Source organism: Netta rufina (assembly GCF_964035555.1).
Source record: "Netta rufina genome assembly, chromosome: 2".
Lineage (NCBI taxonomy): Eukaryota > Metazoa > Chordata > Aves > Anseriformes > Anatidae > Netta > Netta rufina.
The window spans coordinates 81593057-81613937 of NC_140124.1; the positions used below are offsets into that span (position 1 = coordinate 81593057).

General features: G+C 44.7%; 1 protein-coding gene across 1 annotated transcript; it reads right to left on the reverse strand.

Moving 5' to 3' along the window:
• Window positions 1-956: 956 nt before the first annotated feature.
• OTULINL (OTU deubiquitinase with linear linkage specificity like) lies at window positions 957-19215 on the reverse strand (the record flags this gene model as incomplete). The annotated part of the gene is made up of 8 exons (XM_084283138.1): window positions 19094-19215; window positions 7679-7838; window positions 7542-7573; window positions 7350-7441; window positions 5391-5540; window positions 4440-4568; window positions 2016-2288; window positions 957-1136 (listed from the first exon to the last, which is right to left on the reverse strand). Exons 1-8 carry the CDS (start codon window positions 19188-19190, stop codon window positions 957-959), a joined length of 1113 nt encoding a protein of 370 aa, XP_084139264.1. The 5' UTR covers window positions 19191-19215.
• Between the last annotated feature and the right edge of the window lie 1666 nt (window positions 19216-20881).

The window sequence follows — 20881 nt, forward strand, 5'->3', positions numbered from 1 at the left end:
TCTTAATAACCCCCACTTTCTCAATATAACTGATACCTATGGGATTTTAAGTATTTCACAAATATTTTGCAAGATCTACTATATCATTTTAATATTTGTTCAAGTTAAGGTCCCTCATTTTAGAAATAATCAAAACACAATTGAGTCTTTTAGAAAATAGAATCAGGCAAAAGGTCCCATGTAATAAAGTAAATCTCATTTAGTTGTCCCAGACAGATTTCTTCAAACACTGGAGTCTAAACTTTCATCTGGCACTATATTCTTGTGTGTGTGGTTTTTCTCTCATTCTTTGTAACACTTCTTCAGTTTCAGATACCAGTACTGAGTGCAGACAGCTTAATTTCAAGTGTCTGAAGTAACTGCAGTCTGCAGCTGTTTGCTCTTTCTGTCTCTGGAGGGAGACATTGCAGCAACTGTGAAAGCTGGATGTGATCTGAATGAGCTACACAGTGGCCCCAGTTTACAGCCTCACATGCTAGGCAGCCTCAAATCAGTGTGAGTTTCATATCCTGGAGTATAAACTCAGAACCCCAGGAGTTGCCCCCTGTGTGATTCATCCATCCTAGCTAGATAGAAAAGGGAGAGGCAGGAATTGCTTTAGGAACTTCAGTTTAAGCCATCCAGGTATTGTCTGAGTAAACCATTAGCCTAACAAAGGAAAACATAACGCTACCTTTTCTTTCTTGGTCATGCAGTCTAATCTTTTGTGTCCAACAACCCTCAAATATGACATTTTCCCCCAGACAGTATATAACAACACATTTTGTGCTTCTTTATGGCTGACTGGCAGTGAATTGAGCTGTAATGGGAAAGCAAAGTGTTTACACAATAAACCCACAAATCATTTTGTAATCATCAACATGCATATCTGCTGCCAATTAGAAACCTAATTCACTGGAACCGGTTACTCACTATATTGTACAAAGAAAAAAAAACAAAACACAGTCATTGGACCTTCACGTTCTGATAACAGGGATGTGATAATAGCGGTCATCCTCAGTCAGGAGAGAAATCTCATTCCATTCCCTTCGGTACTCATCTGGGTAGTTTACCTGAAATTCTTCAGTATTAAACCTATGCAGTCTGTAAACTCTAATCTTCACTTCAAGTAAGTATCCAAGAAGAAATATTTCAACCTAAAAATAAAACAGCCCTGTAAGACATGTATTTCTAGACCTGGATTATTCTTCGTTTCAGTTTTCCAAGTTAAAGCAAGTCACCTAACTTATTTCAAAACAGCAGACAAAGAATTATGAGGGCCCTTCTGTAACTGAAGTAAGGAAATTAAAAGATTGAGGATATTCACAGTGTCCCAACCATCTTTCCACTGCTCTTTTGCATGCTAGGGTACTCTGGCTAACACATACAGTTTTGGAAGCATGTCTTCCACCTTACACAATATATAATCTGCTCCCAAACTCACCTCACACACCTTACTGGGGAGCAAGACGGGACTAACATTAAAAGATTGATACACCTTAGAAAATGGGAAGCCTGCCACCTTGTGATCACTTGTTAGCAAAATATAATGGTGAAAGGAAACATTTCTTTGTACTTCATGCATATTACACTTGAGAACTGGCTCTTCATCCACAGTACTTGCAAAACCTGCCTTAAACTGGAAAAATGCTTTGGAAAAAACTCACATCCTTGGGCATAGCCAGACAGAGCATAACATCTGTAGTTATATCAAACTGAAGGGGAATGCAACATCTAATGAATGACTTGATAACTGGAACTGATTACGAGAAATAATTTCACCCATTACAAAGCTCTAAATTATGTGCTCACAGCACTTATTTCTGGCCCAGCAAGAAAGCTGCCAACCCTATTTTACTTTATTGCATGTTTGTTTGTTTTTTTAATCTCCTTGGAAGATAAATGCCTGTCCACAGTGCACTTCCCTACGTCCCAAAGAAAAAAACAGGCCAATTATCACAGATAATGTATAATATATTCCATCTCTGATGTCATTAGGTGAATAATTGTGATTTGTTTTTCATTTTTATCGTTACCTGGTCTAGGCAACCAGAGTCACCTATGGAGTTCAGATGATTCATCATGAAACTCAAAGGGTCAGACGAAGTATCCCGAGCAAGGAGGAGGCTAAAAAGATGGGGTATGGGTTCTTCCCTGTTCTTTATCTGCTCATAGGCTTCAACAACTTCATAAAGCATGATGAATTTTATGGCCTCATATAGTCTGTGCTCCTTGCTCTCATCAGAAAAGAGTGCGTTACACAGGTTTCCTCTTTCTTCGTGATCTTTAGTACCACTTATTTCAATCCACTAGAAAGCACACAGAAGAACAATAATTACAGGTTCTGCAGTGAGATTTCAAACCTTACTCATTTCATTTGCCATTTATCCAGCTGAACCTATTTTCTACACAGAGCTCCAAGCATCTGTATGCTAATGATAGGCTATGAGAAAGCAAATGCAATTTCCCCATACAAAAGCCACCCAGTGTCACACTAGAAAATCCAGCTGTGACTGTAAGTAAAGAGTCTGTAAGGCATGTAACTACCAAAAGTACCCGAGAAAGTTGTAGAAAATCTGTGTGGGTCCGTCAAACACACACTAAGCCATAAACAAAGGTTAGCTTAAGTGATGACTCCTGGCCTGTTTTTAACTTACAGCTTTCCAAAATTTAGTTATTTTCCTACAGTATCCTTTATATTAAAGTTATGCTAGCTTAAATTCTTTAGATGCCAGACCTAACTCAGAAGTAGATCAGTTAAAAGGAACTTATATAAACTGGATGTGCCAGCATGCCATTATGAACTATAGACATTTGTATATCTTCGGTGTTCAGCTTCATGAGGTCATGTAGGACTATAATGGGTAGGAACTTCTTACAGAATCACAGATTCATCTAGGTTGGAAGAGACCTCCAAGATCACCTAGTCCAACCTCTGACCTCCTTAACTCCGTGTTATTTTAGAGGGGTCAAACGCCAGTGCTCACACCTAGAAAAGGGGTTGGCCAGGAGACTGATAACATTGGACAGGACACCAAATCAGAAAGCTTGAAGCGACTGCCCTGGGCTTAGCCAACAACCGGGCACTCTGATGCATCTTGGTCAACTGAGGCAAGTCTGGAGTGAGGAGGCTCAATCTCCTGAGTTCACGGTGCAAAGCAAACCTCTTGAAAAAGCATGCTGGTGTGTGACTAAAATTCCTCAAAAGTCTTCAAATACTTCTGGCAGAGCCCACTCTTCCTGCCTCTTCACACCATAGCCACAGCAGAAGTGCATCTATAAGCTTTGGACACCAAGAAACATTTAGTAAATCTGGCTGTTCAAGCTCCACAAAAACACACAAGATTTCTTGTAAATCCTTGTTCTTTCCCTGCTAAATAATGAAGCAAGCAGATGGTTAAATGCAACAGAACCCTAACTCCCAGTGCTGGCTCTTTTCACACCTCTAAATGTACCATAAAAACCTGTTTGTGAAAATAAGCAAAAATTCATCCCACTGGCCAAACTGCATCTTTTTTAACAATAAAACTGGGAGTTAGACCTCACGGTCAGTAACAGCATACTGCATAATAAAGCTGCTCTGCAACAATTTGTAAACTGTATGGATTTGTTTACCATGCTGATTTGAAATGTTTTTCTGTACAAACATCCAGCTAAATGCTTAGTGCTATGGAAATAACATGGACTTACAAAGAACCACAAGAAGATAAAAAACAAAAGCCAAAAAACTAATACAAAGAACAACTAGGACAAATACAAAGAGCAATTAGGACAAGATGGTAACTGCACAAGAACCACGAGACACGTTCGAAGAAGACGGGCAGCTGACACTGCAGGCAAGAGACAAGGACTGGTTCTCAGTTTTAATTCCCTCTTTTTATTTCCTAATACTCTGCTTCTATAGCTAAATAAGTCTAGTTAAGATTTTGTTGTTGTTTTAAAATGGTTGGTTACTATCACTGATAGTGTTTAAAACTACACAGTTGTTGCTGTAATCAGGTGCTTTGGCTTACAGAGAGAACTTATAATAGAACTCTGTAAATAAAACATTTAACTGAGAGGAGAATGGAGGAAATTCAAGATTGAGAAGAAAATGCACCATTTGTTTGTTCCATCCAATTTGGGGAGGGAATCTAGCAGGATATCCTATAGCACGTAGTTATTTTTATTGAAATTGTGAGGTATTGCAGGAGCCACTTGATGACAAGGGCAGCCAACCATGCAGTAACAGCCATGGATAGGATGGCCTTCCTAGCTTGCTAGGAGATCCCAACTACTTAGCTTGCAGAATCCCCCAAAAACTGAATTCCTCTGCAGGAGAAATGATGGCCTGCCCAGTAGCTGAGCTCTCTGAACCTGGGAAGCAGACTGCCACAGAAATACGTAGTGAAGATCCCTAATTCAGCCTCAATCCACTTCTCAGTGCTTTTATGCCTCCCGAGCACCTCCTAAATACTCACGTTTGTCTTTAATGTTTCCATGCACTTGCGTAATTTTCCAAAAGCATTGGGACCTGTATATCTTTCTGGACCAAAACTGTACTGCTGAATCCAGTTGCAACCTTGAGAATACAAAAGCTTTTCAGGGAGCTGGAAGAAAAAAGAACAAGAAAATTAATTAAGTAGAGATCATAACCATAACAAGAAGTAGAACATAAAGTTATATAAACTTGCCTACAGAGATTGCAACACATTTTAGTTTATGATGTGGTTCTACCCTCTGGTTGTACAGCTCAAACAGAAAATAGAAATAGGCTTCAGAACAAATCAAATGTTAAGGAAGCTCCACTTGACTGCCAAGTCCTTATGAAACTTTTAAAACAATGCCAGCCAAAAAAGAAGAAAATATGTTCTCAGCAAAATATATAGCCCACACTCCAGGAAAGCTGGATACATCCAAACTCAGTAAGGTTTCTAGGATTCCAGGCACTTTCCAGCTGGCAGATGTGCCCCCACAGGCAGCAGCTATCGATCCCACCTCCCCACTGCTGTCTCCTGACAGAGCTCCTGGAACCCAGTGCAGAGCTCACACTGCTCCAGCAACACGCTGAGCAGCCACGCTTGACGCTTTCTTCAGCTGTGCTCCCAAACGAGCTACTGGATTTTACATGGATGTGAACGAGGGAGAGTCAAGTCCTTTAGTGCTAAGGGAGTGACATCTAGCAGAGCAGCAGAAATATTTATCCTACCACTTTTTTTTTTTTTTTTTTTTTAAACCTCATGTTCACGTCACTATATTTAGATCAGGACTTTTTTTTTTATAGTTCAAAGAATTTGAAAAAGTTCTCTTTAAATTCTAATAATAATTTTCCTCTACTACCACAGAATACATTTCCCTTTTACCATTGAACAAAGCTTCCTTCTGCTTTGCAAGGGCCCCTAGATCTTGTTGATTTAGGAACTTAATTTTACCTTTAAGATATCTCTCTCCCTCATCCATGATGGAAAAGGAATGCCTTGGCTGAGTATTTGAAAAAGTACTGCTCTTAGCACGCAATAGTTGTCCTTCTTGACCTGTCGCAGATACTTGATATGATAGTTCCAAAACAATTCATTATATGCCTAAAAAAGACCAACAAGAAATGTAGCAATAAACGTTTTAGAACTTGGATCAAACCCATGTTCAACTGGAGCCCAGTTCCAAACTATTCGTAAGAGGGAACTAGGGGAAAGAGAGACTATATTTATAAGTTTTATATACACAAAAATGGCCCAACATCATCGTTTTTGTAAACACCTTTAAACTGGCACTGCCCCTTAAAAGGGATTCTGCACTGGTGATGACTTAAGGCTAAGGAAGAGTGGCAGCAACCCCAGCCAATACCACTGCTTGGCTGCGCAGCCTCCCCAACCCTTCCTTTGCACCGGCTGAGATAATTGTAGCCTAACAAATTCTTGCTGCAGGGTTAGCTTCCTGCTGCTTCGACAGGTTCAGGTGGTTCAGAGAAGGATCGGATGAATGCCAGGGCCAGCACAAGAGGTGCACCGGGAGCACATGCTAGGAGCAGGTGTCAGCAGGGGGTCAGGCCTCTCCTTAGGTTCTTTTTAACAAGCTTCCTCATTTTTATGCGGTTTCCCTTTCTGAAGAAGGATGCAGCTGTAAGGACTGTAACACTTGTTCCTCTTGTAAGGATTTTAAGGCAGATCCTATGCACTACTCAGGTCCAAGGCAAGGGCTCCTTCCCCTTCCTAAAGCTCCCTGAAAAACTGTCCCATGAAACAGTCACTGGCAGCACCTTGAAGCTGACCCCCCTAGCTGTTGCCCAGGACAGATATTCAGCATCTCTCCTTACTACCGCATCTCCTGCCCCCTCTGCCTCTCTGATCTCTCTCAGCACAACTCCTTTTGTGTTCTCACCATCGTTAGATAATCAGAAATACAGACTGGTGCCGTATTTGTGCTGAGCTGGCCTGGAATACCACACCATGAGGATGCAAGGATACAGCGTCCCAGTTAGCTGATTAACTAGGATTTGACACGAAGCTTTAACAGATACCACTACTCCACCACCCGGACAGCTACTTCAGCTAGAAGTGGTATGAGAAAAGTATAGCTCCAGCCCACAGTCTCCAAGCCTCCCTTGGCCACTGACACTTAACACAGTTGAAACAGCGAGCCACAAAATAGATATCTGCTCCTCTTTGCTCCTGGAGCCCCAGCCCCATCACAAATTAGGGTACTGGAGGACTGCTGCAACTGCAAGCACCTGCCAGGGCCCTTCAGAGCGCACCACGGCTCCTGGCGTGCCCCCTGCCACACTGCCTCCATCACAGGCCACCAAGATGCAGCTGCCAGCAGCCCTTTGCATGTGTGATACCTGGTGTCTTCTGTGAGAAACGCAGCTGCCGTTTCTGCCTATGGGGGTGTAAGCACACGTACAACACAACCTTGTCACTTTGTCACCTAATTAAGAAGAAAACCTACTAAGCTGTGAGAAACGCCAGCTGAAATGATGCAAGGTAAGAGAAATAAAAACCCAAGGAGAAGAATAATGATTAAGAAGAATGCAGCTGGCGTCTCGGATGCAGGAGGCGCTGCCTAAGGCCAAGTTATTTGGGCTGCAGTGCCTGGGATCATATTTTCGTGCTGTTGTAATGGGAGCTCACCCCAAGCACTTACAGCCGCTGCTTGGGTGGCTGGTATTGTGGGGAGGAATTTGGAGATGTAAAACTAAAATCTGATCTGGATCGCGATCTGTTCTACTGCAGTCTTTATTTGGACTCATGCTAGTATTATCCATCTTTCTTTTCATTTAAACAAGTGGTGCAGCAAGCTCTGGTAGTTACAGCAGCTGCTTGTTCTGCAACTGCTCTTCTTTTCTCAGGTACCTCTCCCCCATCCGCACGCAGAGATTAAATTCTAACTCTTACCTCCCTCATATGTTTGGCCTGCTTGGTTTCTCCTTTCCATTCTCTTGCGCTATAGCCAAGTAGATCGACTTCTGCCAACACACTGTGATTCTCTAAATCAAGATTAAGTCAGGGATTAGTTACCTTCTCTTGTTCTGCATTTAAGGGGCAGGGGGATTAATGACAAGCAGAGAATGACAACAAAAAGATTACTTATGAGTTTTCTTTGAAGGTAGTCGCTCCACCTGAAATCCAAACGAGAAAACAGGTATCAGAAAGGAGTTGTCCAAGGAAAATACTGAAACAAGCAACAGCACTGAAAGTCAGCAGTCTGCATAATAAAAACCTACCGTTTCAATAGCTGTGCTAAAAAGCTGTACAGCCTTCTGCAATACCAAAAAACAGCAACGAGGAAAGACATGCTTAGCATCAGCTGTATTTTCACTTTTTGCCACATGAGACACAAGGATTGCTTGGTAGCTCTTGTCCAGGACTGCACCTCATGCCTTCCTACAACAGTGATAAAGAGAGAAAGAGAGAAAAAATAAAGATCTTTTTACTGCTTAACAATACTTGTTTCTATTATTTTTTTTTTTAATTTCAAAAGGAAAAATCATCCAAGCACCATATCATTCCAAATGAAAGCCGAAATGCCAAAGGCACAATACGTTTAGTAACTTACTTGGTTTTTCAAGTCTATAGGTTTTGGGGTGCACACCATTCATGCTTCCAAGTTTTCCTCCACACAACCAAGGCTAGATATATAGCCAAAATAGAGTGGAAGGCTTCACAAGAAGACCAATACCAAAGCAACTGTTCAATGACAACAACAACAACAAAAAAATTGTTTCAGGATGTGCTAGGTCAGAGACTCGTGCTGTCATTACTTTGCCATTAAGTCAAGATTTTAATGACCACAGGTTCCTGGGAGTTGTAGTCTGCAAGTGTGCCGTATCAGGTGATGCATTAGCTGACTAAGCGTCCTATGAATGCCACAGGAATTAAAGGAGTGTACCTGGCTCAATTTGGGCAAGTTTAGGAGCAATTTAAAACTCGGGAGAAAGCTCCTCCCCAGGGATTTGGTGGAAAGCTCAGGAGATGGTCATAAAGAGGGCTCAATCACACTGTTCTTCACTGACATAAGCCAGGACAAGTTTCTGCTGATCTCCTGGTATTATTGGGAGGGTTAAACAAGGGTTGGGTAGTCTTCTGTTAATCAAAAACCCTAGAATTGAGAGAGGGTAGGGAGGCTGAGGAGCTGACAAATGCAGTGTCTGCTCCCTAAGTGAGAAATGTATTCTCTGGCTGAAATCTGAGCATAGGAAATTCCCAGATTTTATGACCAACAGCTGCTGTTAGTAACTTCTTCACTGCTTTTGTACCAAATTTTAAGAGAACTTTTTTTTTTTTTTTTTTTTTTTTAAGGCATCTCCAGAGAAGGCTGCAAAGATTATTCTCTGGAGAGTCCCTGAAGGGAATAATCCATTCAGCATAGTTTTATGTCAGTTGAACTCCTGCCCCTCCTGGCTGTAACAGGAAATTTAAGAGGGGCTTAAGTTTTCCAAGGAGCTTAAGCCCATGCACCGCTGACAGATATCCAGTCACAGAGTTACATATGAAGTCAAGCCTTGGCGCTGAGATCAACAGCCACACGTACAGTTTTATGAGCACTGCAGCGTGTAGTCGGAGCACTGCTGACATTTGGCCTTTCCCAATATTCAGAAACTTTAAGAAACTTTATTTTTAAGAAACTTTATTACAGGATGTCATACACACGCTGTCTGGATGCAAGACCCATAACTAGTGCCTACCTTGAACAAGAGGCAGGCCAAGAGCTGTAAATGTAAAGGTGTTCATAAACTTTAAATAGGTAATAAATTTTTTGGCCACCAGTACAAATTTACACAAAACCCATACTGCTGCAAACACCGTTCAAAGAAGACAGACCTCTTACCTTCTACTCACATGCTGCACTAACGTGTGCTTAGCTGGCACAGCCTGTACATGCCGAGGGGGAAAAGTGCAGACACAAGCCATGCACACAACCAAAAAGACCAAAAATCCAAAGCTGTAGGAAGTGTTTATGACTGGTCCCAAGTAACAGACAGCAAAACATCAGCTGCATGGGGCAGAAATGTCACAGCTCATGGAAACACTGGGATACTCCCACCTCGAGCACACACTGCTGATGGAAACCAAGAGATGCCTTCTTAATAAGCACCCAAACTGCTACCAATAGAATAAAAACAGAACTAGTAGAAGACAACACTCTCAGCAGAAGCAAGTCACAGCAATATATTCTCTCTGCTTCTTTAGGACAGAAGTATCAGCACTGAAAAACCTCATTCAGCCATAAATACTTGAACCTCCTGCTGACTGAAGGCTTAAAGGCTTACAGGTGTTATTGGGTCCACCCAGTCAACGATTGACCAGAACTTGTGAACAGCAACTTCAACATACGGTACCTAAAGGAAGATGCAGCAGCATTTCATTTCAATATCTAAAATGAGTGTATGCTCCCTTTCTTGATTTTGAACCAGCTGGTACCATAAAAAGTGGAACTGGTTTGTGTTCATCTGACATGCTCTGCTTTATTGGGTACCAGAAGTGTATGTGAACAGCCCACCAGCATGTAAAAATTCTTCCTCACCTCCCTTTACAGGCAAAAAGATGAGAGAAGTGCATCCGCATGAGCTCTTACGTTAAAACAAGCAAGCTAAGCTTTGGATGGCATTAAACCTGCAAAAAGAACCAACCTTTTGCTGGGAGTCCAACAAAACCCCTTTCGAGGCACAGGGTTAGCAAGTGCATGAGCCACTGTTCTCCAAGGAGACAATTTCCCTACCAAAAAGCCTAACAGGAGATGGGAAAATCTGCAGACAAGTGATTTTGAGTGTTTTCACTACACTTTTATTACAGCACACCCTGGTCCTCATAAACCTTCCCTCCTGTCATGGGAAAGCTGCTGTTCAAACAGCACTTGGTGATTCAGTTACCACTTTCAGTGAACACGTCACACTTTGAAATTTAATTGCTTTTTTTTATTATTCAAGTGACATCCAGAAGTGTCAGCTGGATCACAACGTGCTGCAGACAAAAATACATCGCGAACAAGACACGGATTAACAAAGAGAGCAATTTAAAGTAGATCTTTCCTCCCCCTCCCCAACTCTTTAGAAAACGAAGCGCAATTACATTAATAACATGCCGGGGAGGGGCAGGAAAATAAACCCACGGACCTTTCAACCCAGTCCGTTCCCTAGGATATGGATGCAATTCCTGCTCTCTCTCTCTGCAGACAGCCACAGCCCAGCTGCTCTGCAACACGACATCTCTTTGGAGGCTGACTGACATCTCCCAGAGCTCCAAGGAGAAACTGGGATGAACAGAGGCTGAGCAGCGCCGGAGCAGGAGCTGATAGCAGTGTTTGTCTTACCAAGTACGTAACGCGCCGTGTTTTCTTTTCATGCCACATCAGCAACTTCCTGCTAGTGCCAAACCTGCGGGTTTTACCCTGCCGAAGTCAGCAGGAGAGACACACAGAAGAAAAAACACCAGAAAAATGACGAGTAAGAGACATCTGCAGCATCTGCTTCTGCTGCCCACCCATACCACCCTCCTTTTCACTCCTCTCCTGGATCCAGAGCTAGAAAGAGAGCGTGGGAGTCCTTGACCCTACACTAAAAAGTGCAGAACTCATCAGACCCTCTTCCAGCTTTCCTGAACCTCCAGCTGAGGAATTTCTTAAATATCTCAAGTAACAGAAGCAAGGCCTGACACCAGGAGGTCCAAGTTTGCCTGCACTCCTGTGCTGCAGAGCCGTCTTTGTGGCACGTTCTGTTTTCCCAAACTATGTAGCACAAGTACCAGGGTACGGCATAAAACCTGCTAACTCCCTCTTTTATGGGAACAAGGTCCCACCGATCCTTATAAAACAGCCATCCTTTGAGTGGCACACGGATCCGCACACGCACCTCAACCCTTTGAGCCAGAAGAGACAAAAAGCTATTAATTATACGTATTTAATAGCTATGATGGATTACATCCCACAACAGCTGAAGAGCAAGAAGCACGCCTTTTTAAGCAGTGCCGAGTGACTACTTTGATTTCCCAGTTTATTATCAGCACCGCACCATAAATAAATAAATAAGAGAAACTACCAAGCCCAGCACAGATCAAACATGTGGTATTCAATAACCACCTCATTCGGAAACCCTTCCTTTACCAAGCAAAGCAAGGTCAACCCGCTGAGCAAACTTTCTTCAGCTGTTCTGATGCAACGACTGGAGATTAGGATCTCTGCTTGGGATAAGAAGGGAAGGAACCATTTACAGGCAAAGACAGGAATCGTCAGCGACTTACCAGAAGTTAAACCGTGTCTACTGACCGCATCTCAACTTCTACCCAGCAAAATTAAACAAAACCCCAGCCCCACGCTGTTACCAGAATCATGCAATTACCTAGAAAACGGGAATGTTTCTGCAGCACCGAGGCCCATCACCGGCAAGGGAGCCTCTATTTACACAGCTGGTCCGTGTAGGAGTCTCAGATGTCCTCTCAGCCCTCGTCCTCAAAGGTCTTTCAGGAAAAAGGCAGGCAGCCTCGTTTGGCTTCCCTGGTCTTTAAGAGGAGCCGGGCTGCTGCTGTTAATGTTTCCAGCCCCCTCTGACAGCCGCCTACTCCCGCTCTGCAGCAGCAGGCACGAGGAGCTCCCACCAGCGGCGTGATGATCTGAAGCACACCCTATTGTAGTTACCTTCCCAGAACCGATCTCAGCTACACAGTCAAGGTATTAATGCGTGCCTCAGCCCACACACACCACTTCTTCTCTACAAATTCCTGCAAGAACTAAAGGAAAGGTCAGTGCGTGATCTCCTGGGTAACTCAGTTTCCTTTTCTTAAGGCACAGGGTGCCAGCCGGGACCTTCAGACGAACCAAGCTCAACACCACTTCCATCTACATAAGAAAAAACAACACATGAGAGAAGCCTTCAGAGATTTTACAGTCCAGAGCAATATGCAAAAAGCTTTTGCACCATAAAAAACCCGAACTATTTCTTAAAAATCTCTTTTTCCTAACCATGATTTAAAAATAAATAAAATCAACTTCCTTTTAAAGAATGAGCCTCTGAATTTTCTGCTGTGCTAATTCCTTTTTTTTTTTCTCTCTCTCCCTCCTGTGGAAAAACATCTGTCCTCGTTCAGAAACGCTATTTAGTGCCTGTAAACTTCAGGCAGAACTGACGTAAAAGCGCTAAACCCATTCTTTCAAGGAAGCCCACTCCAAGGGTGCTTATTCTGCCTGCTGTTGGGCTGCACGTTGAGTCATCCCTAAAGCCACTCACATTTGTTTCTGTTTTATCTATTTGCAGACACAACTCCTCCAAATGGGTTCTCTAATGCTTTTTTTTTTTTTCCCCTGTGCTCAACCCAAACGGACAGAGCAAAGTAAATAGTTTCCTCCTGCATGTCTCCTTGCGCTTAAGTTTCGCTAATAGGCCGGAGCCGTATGAACGCCTTGGGTTTTTCTGTTGATTTGTCTAGAGAGCTGAAGCCTCTGTCTGGAAAAAAGCTGAAGTCTTACGTTAGCAATAAGAACACGGTAGCACCATGACAAACACCACCAACAAAAAAATGAACTTGTCTGAGCCTGTTCACCCCCTGAGCACCATCAGGAACAGCTGCTTGGTCTTACAGGCAGTGCATCCATTTGACATCAGGGGCTTGTTAAGATCCTGCTCCGAAAGCCAGCCCCTTTGATCAGGTTGCATCCACGCAGCTCGTCAGTCCCATCAGATCTTTGCTGCTGCATCCCTGTGACTCCAAAAGCCTACCAGACTGCACGTAACGAGGTGCTACGCAGAGCTGTGCATTTTTCATAAGGATTACAAAGCAACATCTCCTGGCGGCAGGTCAGATCACAACCCCTGTGCTTTCCCAGGAGGTGCGTGCAGAGGTTATCCCAGCATCACCATCCGTCTGCCTGGGAGTTCGGCTCATCTCTCTCCCCGTTCCCAAGATGGATTCAAAACAGAAGAGAAAAGCAACAGAAAGCAAAATACCAGTCGTCACTTTGAATACAAGTGACTGGGATTGGTCTTGCATCTCTTGCCCTCCTCCTCTCAACGTCCAACCCGATGAAAGCCACAGCTCCAGCTTCCTTCTGCAGAGCCCATGCTGTTAGTGTTTGCAGCAGCAGCCCGAGCACCTGGCAGCTAGGTGGGGAGCTCCACGTGAAGTGCAGAGGATGCAGCCCTGTAAAAATACACTCGGGTGTCACCCTCACATATCAAGCTCTTTTCGAGGGGGTGGCACTTGGCAAAGGCACAACTTCTTCTCACTTGGAAACTGAGGAAATGATACACAAAATTTCGGGCCGTTTTCCAGCCTTGGAACGTGGCAGCGCAGCGTTTAGAAGATCTCCAGTGATGTGAAAGCGCCTATTTTTAAAACCTCACCCTTTGGCAGGCATGCCACAGCTCAGATTCGTGCACAGGAAGTGATACGAAGTGAAACCAGAACTGCAGAGCGCTGAGGAAGCCAGCGGGTCGCTCCGGCGCAAACACGGCAGGGACACGCAGCGCTCTGAACAAAACTGGGAGAAGCTGGTGGGACATCCCTGTCGCACAGCCCTAAGGGAAGCATCCAAGTCTGCAGAACAACAGGTGACTGAGTTCAAATAAGACACACAGCTTCTCTGGTCAGCCTGATAAATGTTAGCTGAAAGCAGTCTCTGGGCAGCACAAGTGGCACCTGTCCTTGCTGGTGGCATGGGGACAGAGGCTCGGGACACTCCTCCTCGCCTTGTCGGGAGCATCCAGCACAAGCTATAGGGAAACCCCAAATGCCAGGCTCTGGATCCTGAGACTGCCAAAACTGGACAGCATTGCTCCTCAGCAGTGAAAAATGAGGAAGATACTACAGTGACAGAACAAGGCTACAAAGAAACTAAAAGTTGCCGACAGAAAGTTTTTCAGAAAATTCACCAAGTGCTCTCTTGCTGCTCTGGAGTATTGGGCAGTGTTTGCCCTCGCCGGATCCTTCTCGAGACAAGGACAGCAGCACCCCCGTCCCCACCTTTTCTCACACCCGGGTGAAACTCCGACTTACTGCAGGTTCAGCTGACAGCTGACCCAGCCGTGAGTTACACCGCTCCTTGGAAAACAACTTCCCCTCACACCAAGCCATGCAACGCACAGACTAAACTCTGTCTAGCACCTCGGTACTGGCACGAGATCCCTAGCCACAAACAACCCCTCTTATGTCGCTGAGCCTGGTACACGCAAGTCCCGGGCTTTCCATCAGGAAACAATTATGTTTTAGCTAATGAGCAGCTCTCTCTCTGCAATTTTGGAAGGCAGCTTGCAGCGGTGTCTGCTCTGTGGTGTCCCAGCCATGCACCCAGCTCTGCTGTGCTGGGAATCCCAGCACCAGGGCATGTGGGTGAAGTCCCCTGTTCCTCTGACAGGCCCACAACATGAAAGCTGCATTGGCCTGGGAGTGCAAGCAGGATGCTGCTGCACGTCTGCTGTGCTCCCAGAAATTCCCTCACAGCAAAAAATGGATCCTTAAATGATGTGGGGTCAAACACCAGACAGCAACTCAGACGAGCATTTGACTTTAAGGAGCACTACAACCATTTTAGAAGTCAGGATGGCTGAATAAAAACATGAATATAATAGGACTAACGGGGCCCCATGGTAATTTTAAAAAAGAGTTTCCCAGCTTCAACTAAAAGGAACCTAAGAAGCTCCTTAAGACGAACTTTATGCTACCTAAATCACACTCACAAACTTAGTTACGTGGGTGTAATGACAGCAGCAGATCTGCACAACCTTTTGACACCAGAGCACTGGTTATTCCCTCGTGTTTTCACAACAGCTGAATTACTGCCATCCCCCTCTGCCCTAGCATGATCTGGCGCTGTGACTCCCACGGCTCAGCTGTGTGGGGCCAGGAAGCACAGAAGGGAGGTGTTTCTCAAATCTCTAACTCATTTGCCTGGGTAATCACGCAAGGTCAATCCTTTTCAGACATTAAGCTCTGGGAAAATTGCAGGCTTTACTGAAAAAAGCTGTTAATGTTTGTTATTACAGCCTCGGTAGATAGGAGCTGAGGATTTAACCTGGAAGCTGTATCTAAGAAACGGGGTGGAAAGAAAGTCCTGATCCTGAGAGGGAAAGCCACACCACCTGGTCAGGCAGCCTGGTCCAAAAAGTAAAATAAAATAATAAAATGTATATCCCAACAGAAAAAACAAACTCAGAACTATGAAAATTATATATATATATATATATATATATATATATATGTTTTAGAAGGCCAAACCTGAAAAGCACCTGTAATTTATATGCTGACCAGCATCTTGCTGCTTTTACCCTTGAAAAACAATTCTAACACCCTTCACCCTTTATGTGAATTTACGTGATGCTTAAGCAACACTGCTAGTAGATCGTATAAATATGCAAACCAGCAGCTTTTCCTCATGGTGTCCCCTCAGATTCCTTACTAAGCTATGTGCCCAGCAGTAACAGCACGCAAGCCTTAAAGGAACAAGCTTCAGTGACGAGCCAACAGTTTTGTGAGTGTTAAAACCGAAGCGAATCATTCTTTCCTGTGTCACACGCTTTTTACCTCTTTTGTTTCATCACTTGCAGAAACTGGAGCAGGTCAGAGGACGGAAGTGAGGATAACCGTGCTGCCACACGTTAGTTGGCAACAGGGCACTTGGCACCACGAAAGAGTAAAGCTCACTCACTCAGTGCCCCCGAAAGCCGCTTCTTTCTCCACTTCAGAAAATGGAGGTGTAATAATTAAGTCCACAGGGCTCCTTCAGGGAACAGACAGCTGGTTCCTGTGGAAGGTGGTGCAAAACGAGGGCTGAAGCGGTACCCAGGAGGCAGAAAGGTGTCCCGGCACCTGCCGCCCACGGCATCACTCGACGGGGCTCCGGAGGACGCGGTGCCAAGAGCCACACGCCACGGGTCCAAAGGGATGCGTGCATCTTCCCACATGCTCCTTTCCGATCCCCTTTTCCCCAAACCCTCACCTGCCTGATGGGCACAGAAGCCAGCGGGCAGCGTTTGGGTGCAGATCCGGCACAGCAAAACCCAGACAAATGAGAAGAGCAAGAGCCAAATGCACGAAACCCGCAGGAGCCCACGGGTGCACCCATCACGGAGCAACACGTGCCGTCACGGCAGAGTCACCACAAGCCACACACACCTCGCAGGGACTCCCACGGAGGCCCCCAAAACACACAGCCCCCACACGAGCAGACCCGCTCCCAGAGGCAGCGCTCCCCCAGGAAACCTGCCCCTCGCCCTACAACCACCTCCCCGCAGCAGCAGCAGCAGCGCTCCCGATAATCCCACTTTTCGCCTGAAAAACGGCCTCGCGGGAACCGAAACCACAACGACAATAATAAATAATAATGAAATAAGGAGAAGGAACCGCGCAATCCCCCCCCACAGGCCTCACCGCTCCCTGCCAGCGCCCGGAGCCCGGCTGGAGGCCGGCGGGTGGAGGCCATGGGGCGGCGGCCATGGGGCGGCGGCCGGCACCGCCCCGGGCGGGCAGGGGGCGGGACGGGGGCGGGGGGACGTGGCCGTGTCCCCCCCTTCTCTGTCCCCCCAAACCTTGTGGGGTGGTTGTTTGGTGTTTTCTGTCAGAAACAGGACCCCCAAGGGAGGCCAAGCTCTGTCTGAGATCAAACCGTGATGTGTAAAGGCAGCTTGGTGACCTCAGAGTCACTTTGTGCTTTGTTTTTTTTTTGCCTTTTTTTTTTTTTTTTTCCTACCATTAAAAATTCGTTTCCTCACTAATTCATTCATTAAGCAGGGTGGAGCGCGTTCGTCCCGAAAGAGCTTCCCTGCCAGATCCCTTCCCCTGCAGCAGTGCCTGGGCTGCAACCCGCCCCAGCCCCGGCGTGGGGTATTTGCATAGAGCAGAGCTATTCCTTTTCTGGTTACACATTAAAAAGCAGTTTTCTTTCATCTCCCCCGGGGACTTTGCAGGAGAAACAGAAGGGAATTGTAATGGGTTGAGCCAGTGACGCAGGCTTAAATCTTTCACAGAGTTATTAGCAGCTCGCTGCGGCCCGGGGCTGGGACAAGCTCACAGGGCTGCGCTCAGGAGCTTAACGGGGCTGGGGACAAACCTGTCAAGTGCAAGCTCACAGAAAGCCATGAGAAGGATCACACAAGCAGAAGAAAATCTAAGTTTTAAAAGAAAAATAAAACAAACAAACAAAAAAGTTATGAACAGACAGTAAATACTTGATTTCAAAGACACAAAGCTGTCACTTGCACAGCACTCTGTGCTGCTCCACGGAAAAATCCTTCTCAGAAATAATAATAATAAATAACAGTAAAATAAAATAATAATAAAATAACAATAAAATAAAATAAAATAAAATAAAATAAAATAAAATAAAATAAAATAAAATAAATATTCCTGAGTGCCACTTCGGTACCCACAGGCTTCAGTTTCCCCCTCTGGCTCCATCTCCAGGCGCTGCTCCTCCCTGTGCTCAGCAGGCCGGTTTCAGTGCTGCTTCATGGTTTCATGCTCCATTCAGGCCTAAATTTGTCTCTTTCTGCCCATTCTGACTCGTGTTAGTGTCTCGGGATTTAATAGATGGCTTCCATGCGCAGCTGGGCGTGAAAGTTAATGTTTATCTGGCTGCTGACTCACTGGGGAAGCGAGGTGAAACACACCTAGTGCAAAAGCTGCGAACCAAGGCCTGTGTCAGTGAGCCCTTCCCAGCTCCTCTCTGCCCTCCCCTCAGGGCATCCGTTCACCATGTCGGTGCGATCTGCAGAACACCCTATGTCTCTCTGTGCTGCTACAAGGGCTCAGAAAGCTTGTGAACTTCCCCAAAACACCCTGGAGACCCATGCAGGGAGCTAGAGAAGGACCTATTTAGAAAGAGCGCTCAAGTTTTTTCTGCAGAAGTAACGCCTCCCCGCGGAGCAGGCAGCAGCTCCTTGGGGACAATGGGGAAGCTCCAGGAGCAAAAACTGAAAAGCTGAAAGCAGCCTGAGCCTGAGTCTCATCCTCCAGACTTTCTGCTCACGGCCCTTTGCACATATTCATGATGCTCAGGCACGGCTACGTGCCAGTGGCAAACCTCTACTGCTTCAGGATATTTATGATATTTCCTGCTTTTAGGGGAGTGTTATAAACTTGCCCATAACACGAACCTCACCTTGGTGCGTTTCTCCAGGTGATGGCATCTGCAAGCTGCAGCATGACTTGTGTTGACCTCCCTCTGCTTGTACCCACGTGGGACTCCAGAGCAAGCACAGCAAAAGCTTATACTGGAAGCCGCACTGAGCAAGTATGAAGACATTTTAGCTGTCTCTAAACTGACAAATCATCAGCAGAAGAAACTGCATATTCTTGCTCCTGTCTACAGATGAGTGGCAGGATTATAACCACAGCCCAAAGAACATGAACAATTCAAAAAGAGTGCTGAAAATATTCACTGAGACAAGGGCAACAGTATCCAGCTCAGTAAAAGTGAAAAACCTAGGTACAGAGCTGATGAGAGCTTCAGCCTTCAGTTTTTCAAGTCCATTATTAACAGTCAGGAACAATTTCCCTGTATATTATAATTTACTACTACTACTCAGGTAGGTATAGTCCAACACAAAGGTAAAAGTAGCGCCCATGCAGCTATGATCTCCATCACAAAGGCTTCCTATGGTTGATCAGCAGCTTGGTGAGATGCCAAAATTAGAGGCACAGCTCAATGAACTTACCAACCGTTCTCTTCGAGTGGTTAATTCTGCTTCTTTTTTCTTGCTCAGAGAACTGGTCTCTGTTTTTGCTTGCAATCCTGTCATGTCGCCTCTGCATCTTCCCTCCGGAGTATCCTCCCAGCTGGGTGTCTCTCCCCAGCTTCTCGTGCTGGGGACAAAATGAGGCTTTACAGGCTGAGTTCGTCTTTACAGATCAACAAACGGTGAAAGGATCTGACTTCCTGTTTCATTTCCGTTCGAGTTTTCAAAGTCACCCAGGCTGTGTGTGCTTCTCTATATCCAAGCCACAAGAAGAAAAAAAAAAGTAAAAATCAAGCATAACTCAGCTATTTGTAAAGGTCAAGTTGTTACCTCTCTGTGCATCTTCCAAGTTGTCTGAGTGTTGGAGTGACTCTCAAACGGTGATGAACCACCCATGCATGGGCTGTATCACAGTAGTAATCTTCAGAGAGTCTGCCTCGGTGCTGCCTCTTCCTTTCAACTCCTAGGTCATGTTTGGTTACTATGTCTTTAACATACGAAGTCAAGGTACTTCTGTAGAAACACCAGGACTGTGAAGAGGTGGTTCACACAACCAACCCATCTCCCTTAAGATATAGACCATGGGTAAAAGGTGGGGACCATGGATAAAAGTAAAATTTACACAGATGATACTATTAATTCACTTCATAGATACAGGGTTTTAATAAGAGTAAGAAAGTAGTCCTTTGAGAGATTCTTTCCTATCCCCTCCTGACTTGTTTTAAGATAAATGAGGCCAGCGGTTTCTCAACAGCCAAAGGCTACTAATTCTTTCTTAATTACACTGTAGGAAGATATATTGCAATGCCACAGCCTACAAATTCACCAAATCCAGTCTTCTGCTCTGAAAATGCCCACAAGTTCCTATTTCAGACATGGAAGCAACCGTTTGCTTTGCCAGATTGGTCGCCTGTTGGCTGTTGCACCACATTGCAGATGGATTTAAAAAAAATTGCTGGAATGTGTATGGTTACTGACTCACATTTTCCCTGTCACGGGAATGTTGATTTCCCTGCCTACATTTTTATTTTTATTTTTTATTATGCTATTTTTGTTAAGTTAATTTTGAAAATGTGCCTCCATTAGCATCCTTGGATCAGGAGCATTTGCTTAAAACAGTGATGGATATTTGAGAAAGTGCAGGTGGGAAAGTGGGTTGTGTATCTATATGCCTGTATTTATATGGATATAGGCAAGTATTTTATGCAAGATGTTTTTTTGTTTTGTTTTGTTTTGTTTTGTTTTGTTTTGTTTTGTTTCTGGGTGTTTTTGTTTGTTTGTTTGTTTGTTTTTTGTCTGTGTCCACCTTCCTAATTCATTTTGCCTGGTAGGTTGTTTTGCCCCTGCCAGAAACAGTTGTGGATGGTTAGCACTGCTTACTCAGTCTCTTTTCTTGAATTTCCACATCCTTTATCCCATATAACGTATTTCTCAACCAAACATGGCTGACTGGTTCACCTGTTTATCAACTATTTATCAACTATTTATCAACTCTGTATGCTTTATCCAAGCAGGAAAAGCATGGATTCCCTCAGTTTCCTGCTGTCCTGGGGCATAAATATTTGCATGAGCTCTGCACATCTTCTATAGTCCTGTGAGCATCTTTAGAGCATGGTGAAAATACTGGGGTTTATGAACTGTATGATGCAGGGATCTAGGAAATTGGAGAAGTTTTGGAAAGTGAGATCATCTCTGCTCCAACAGGGGCAGGGGACAAGCAGGGCTCCAAAAGGAAGAAGAGGACAGACTAAGACCTTCCACAGCCCT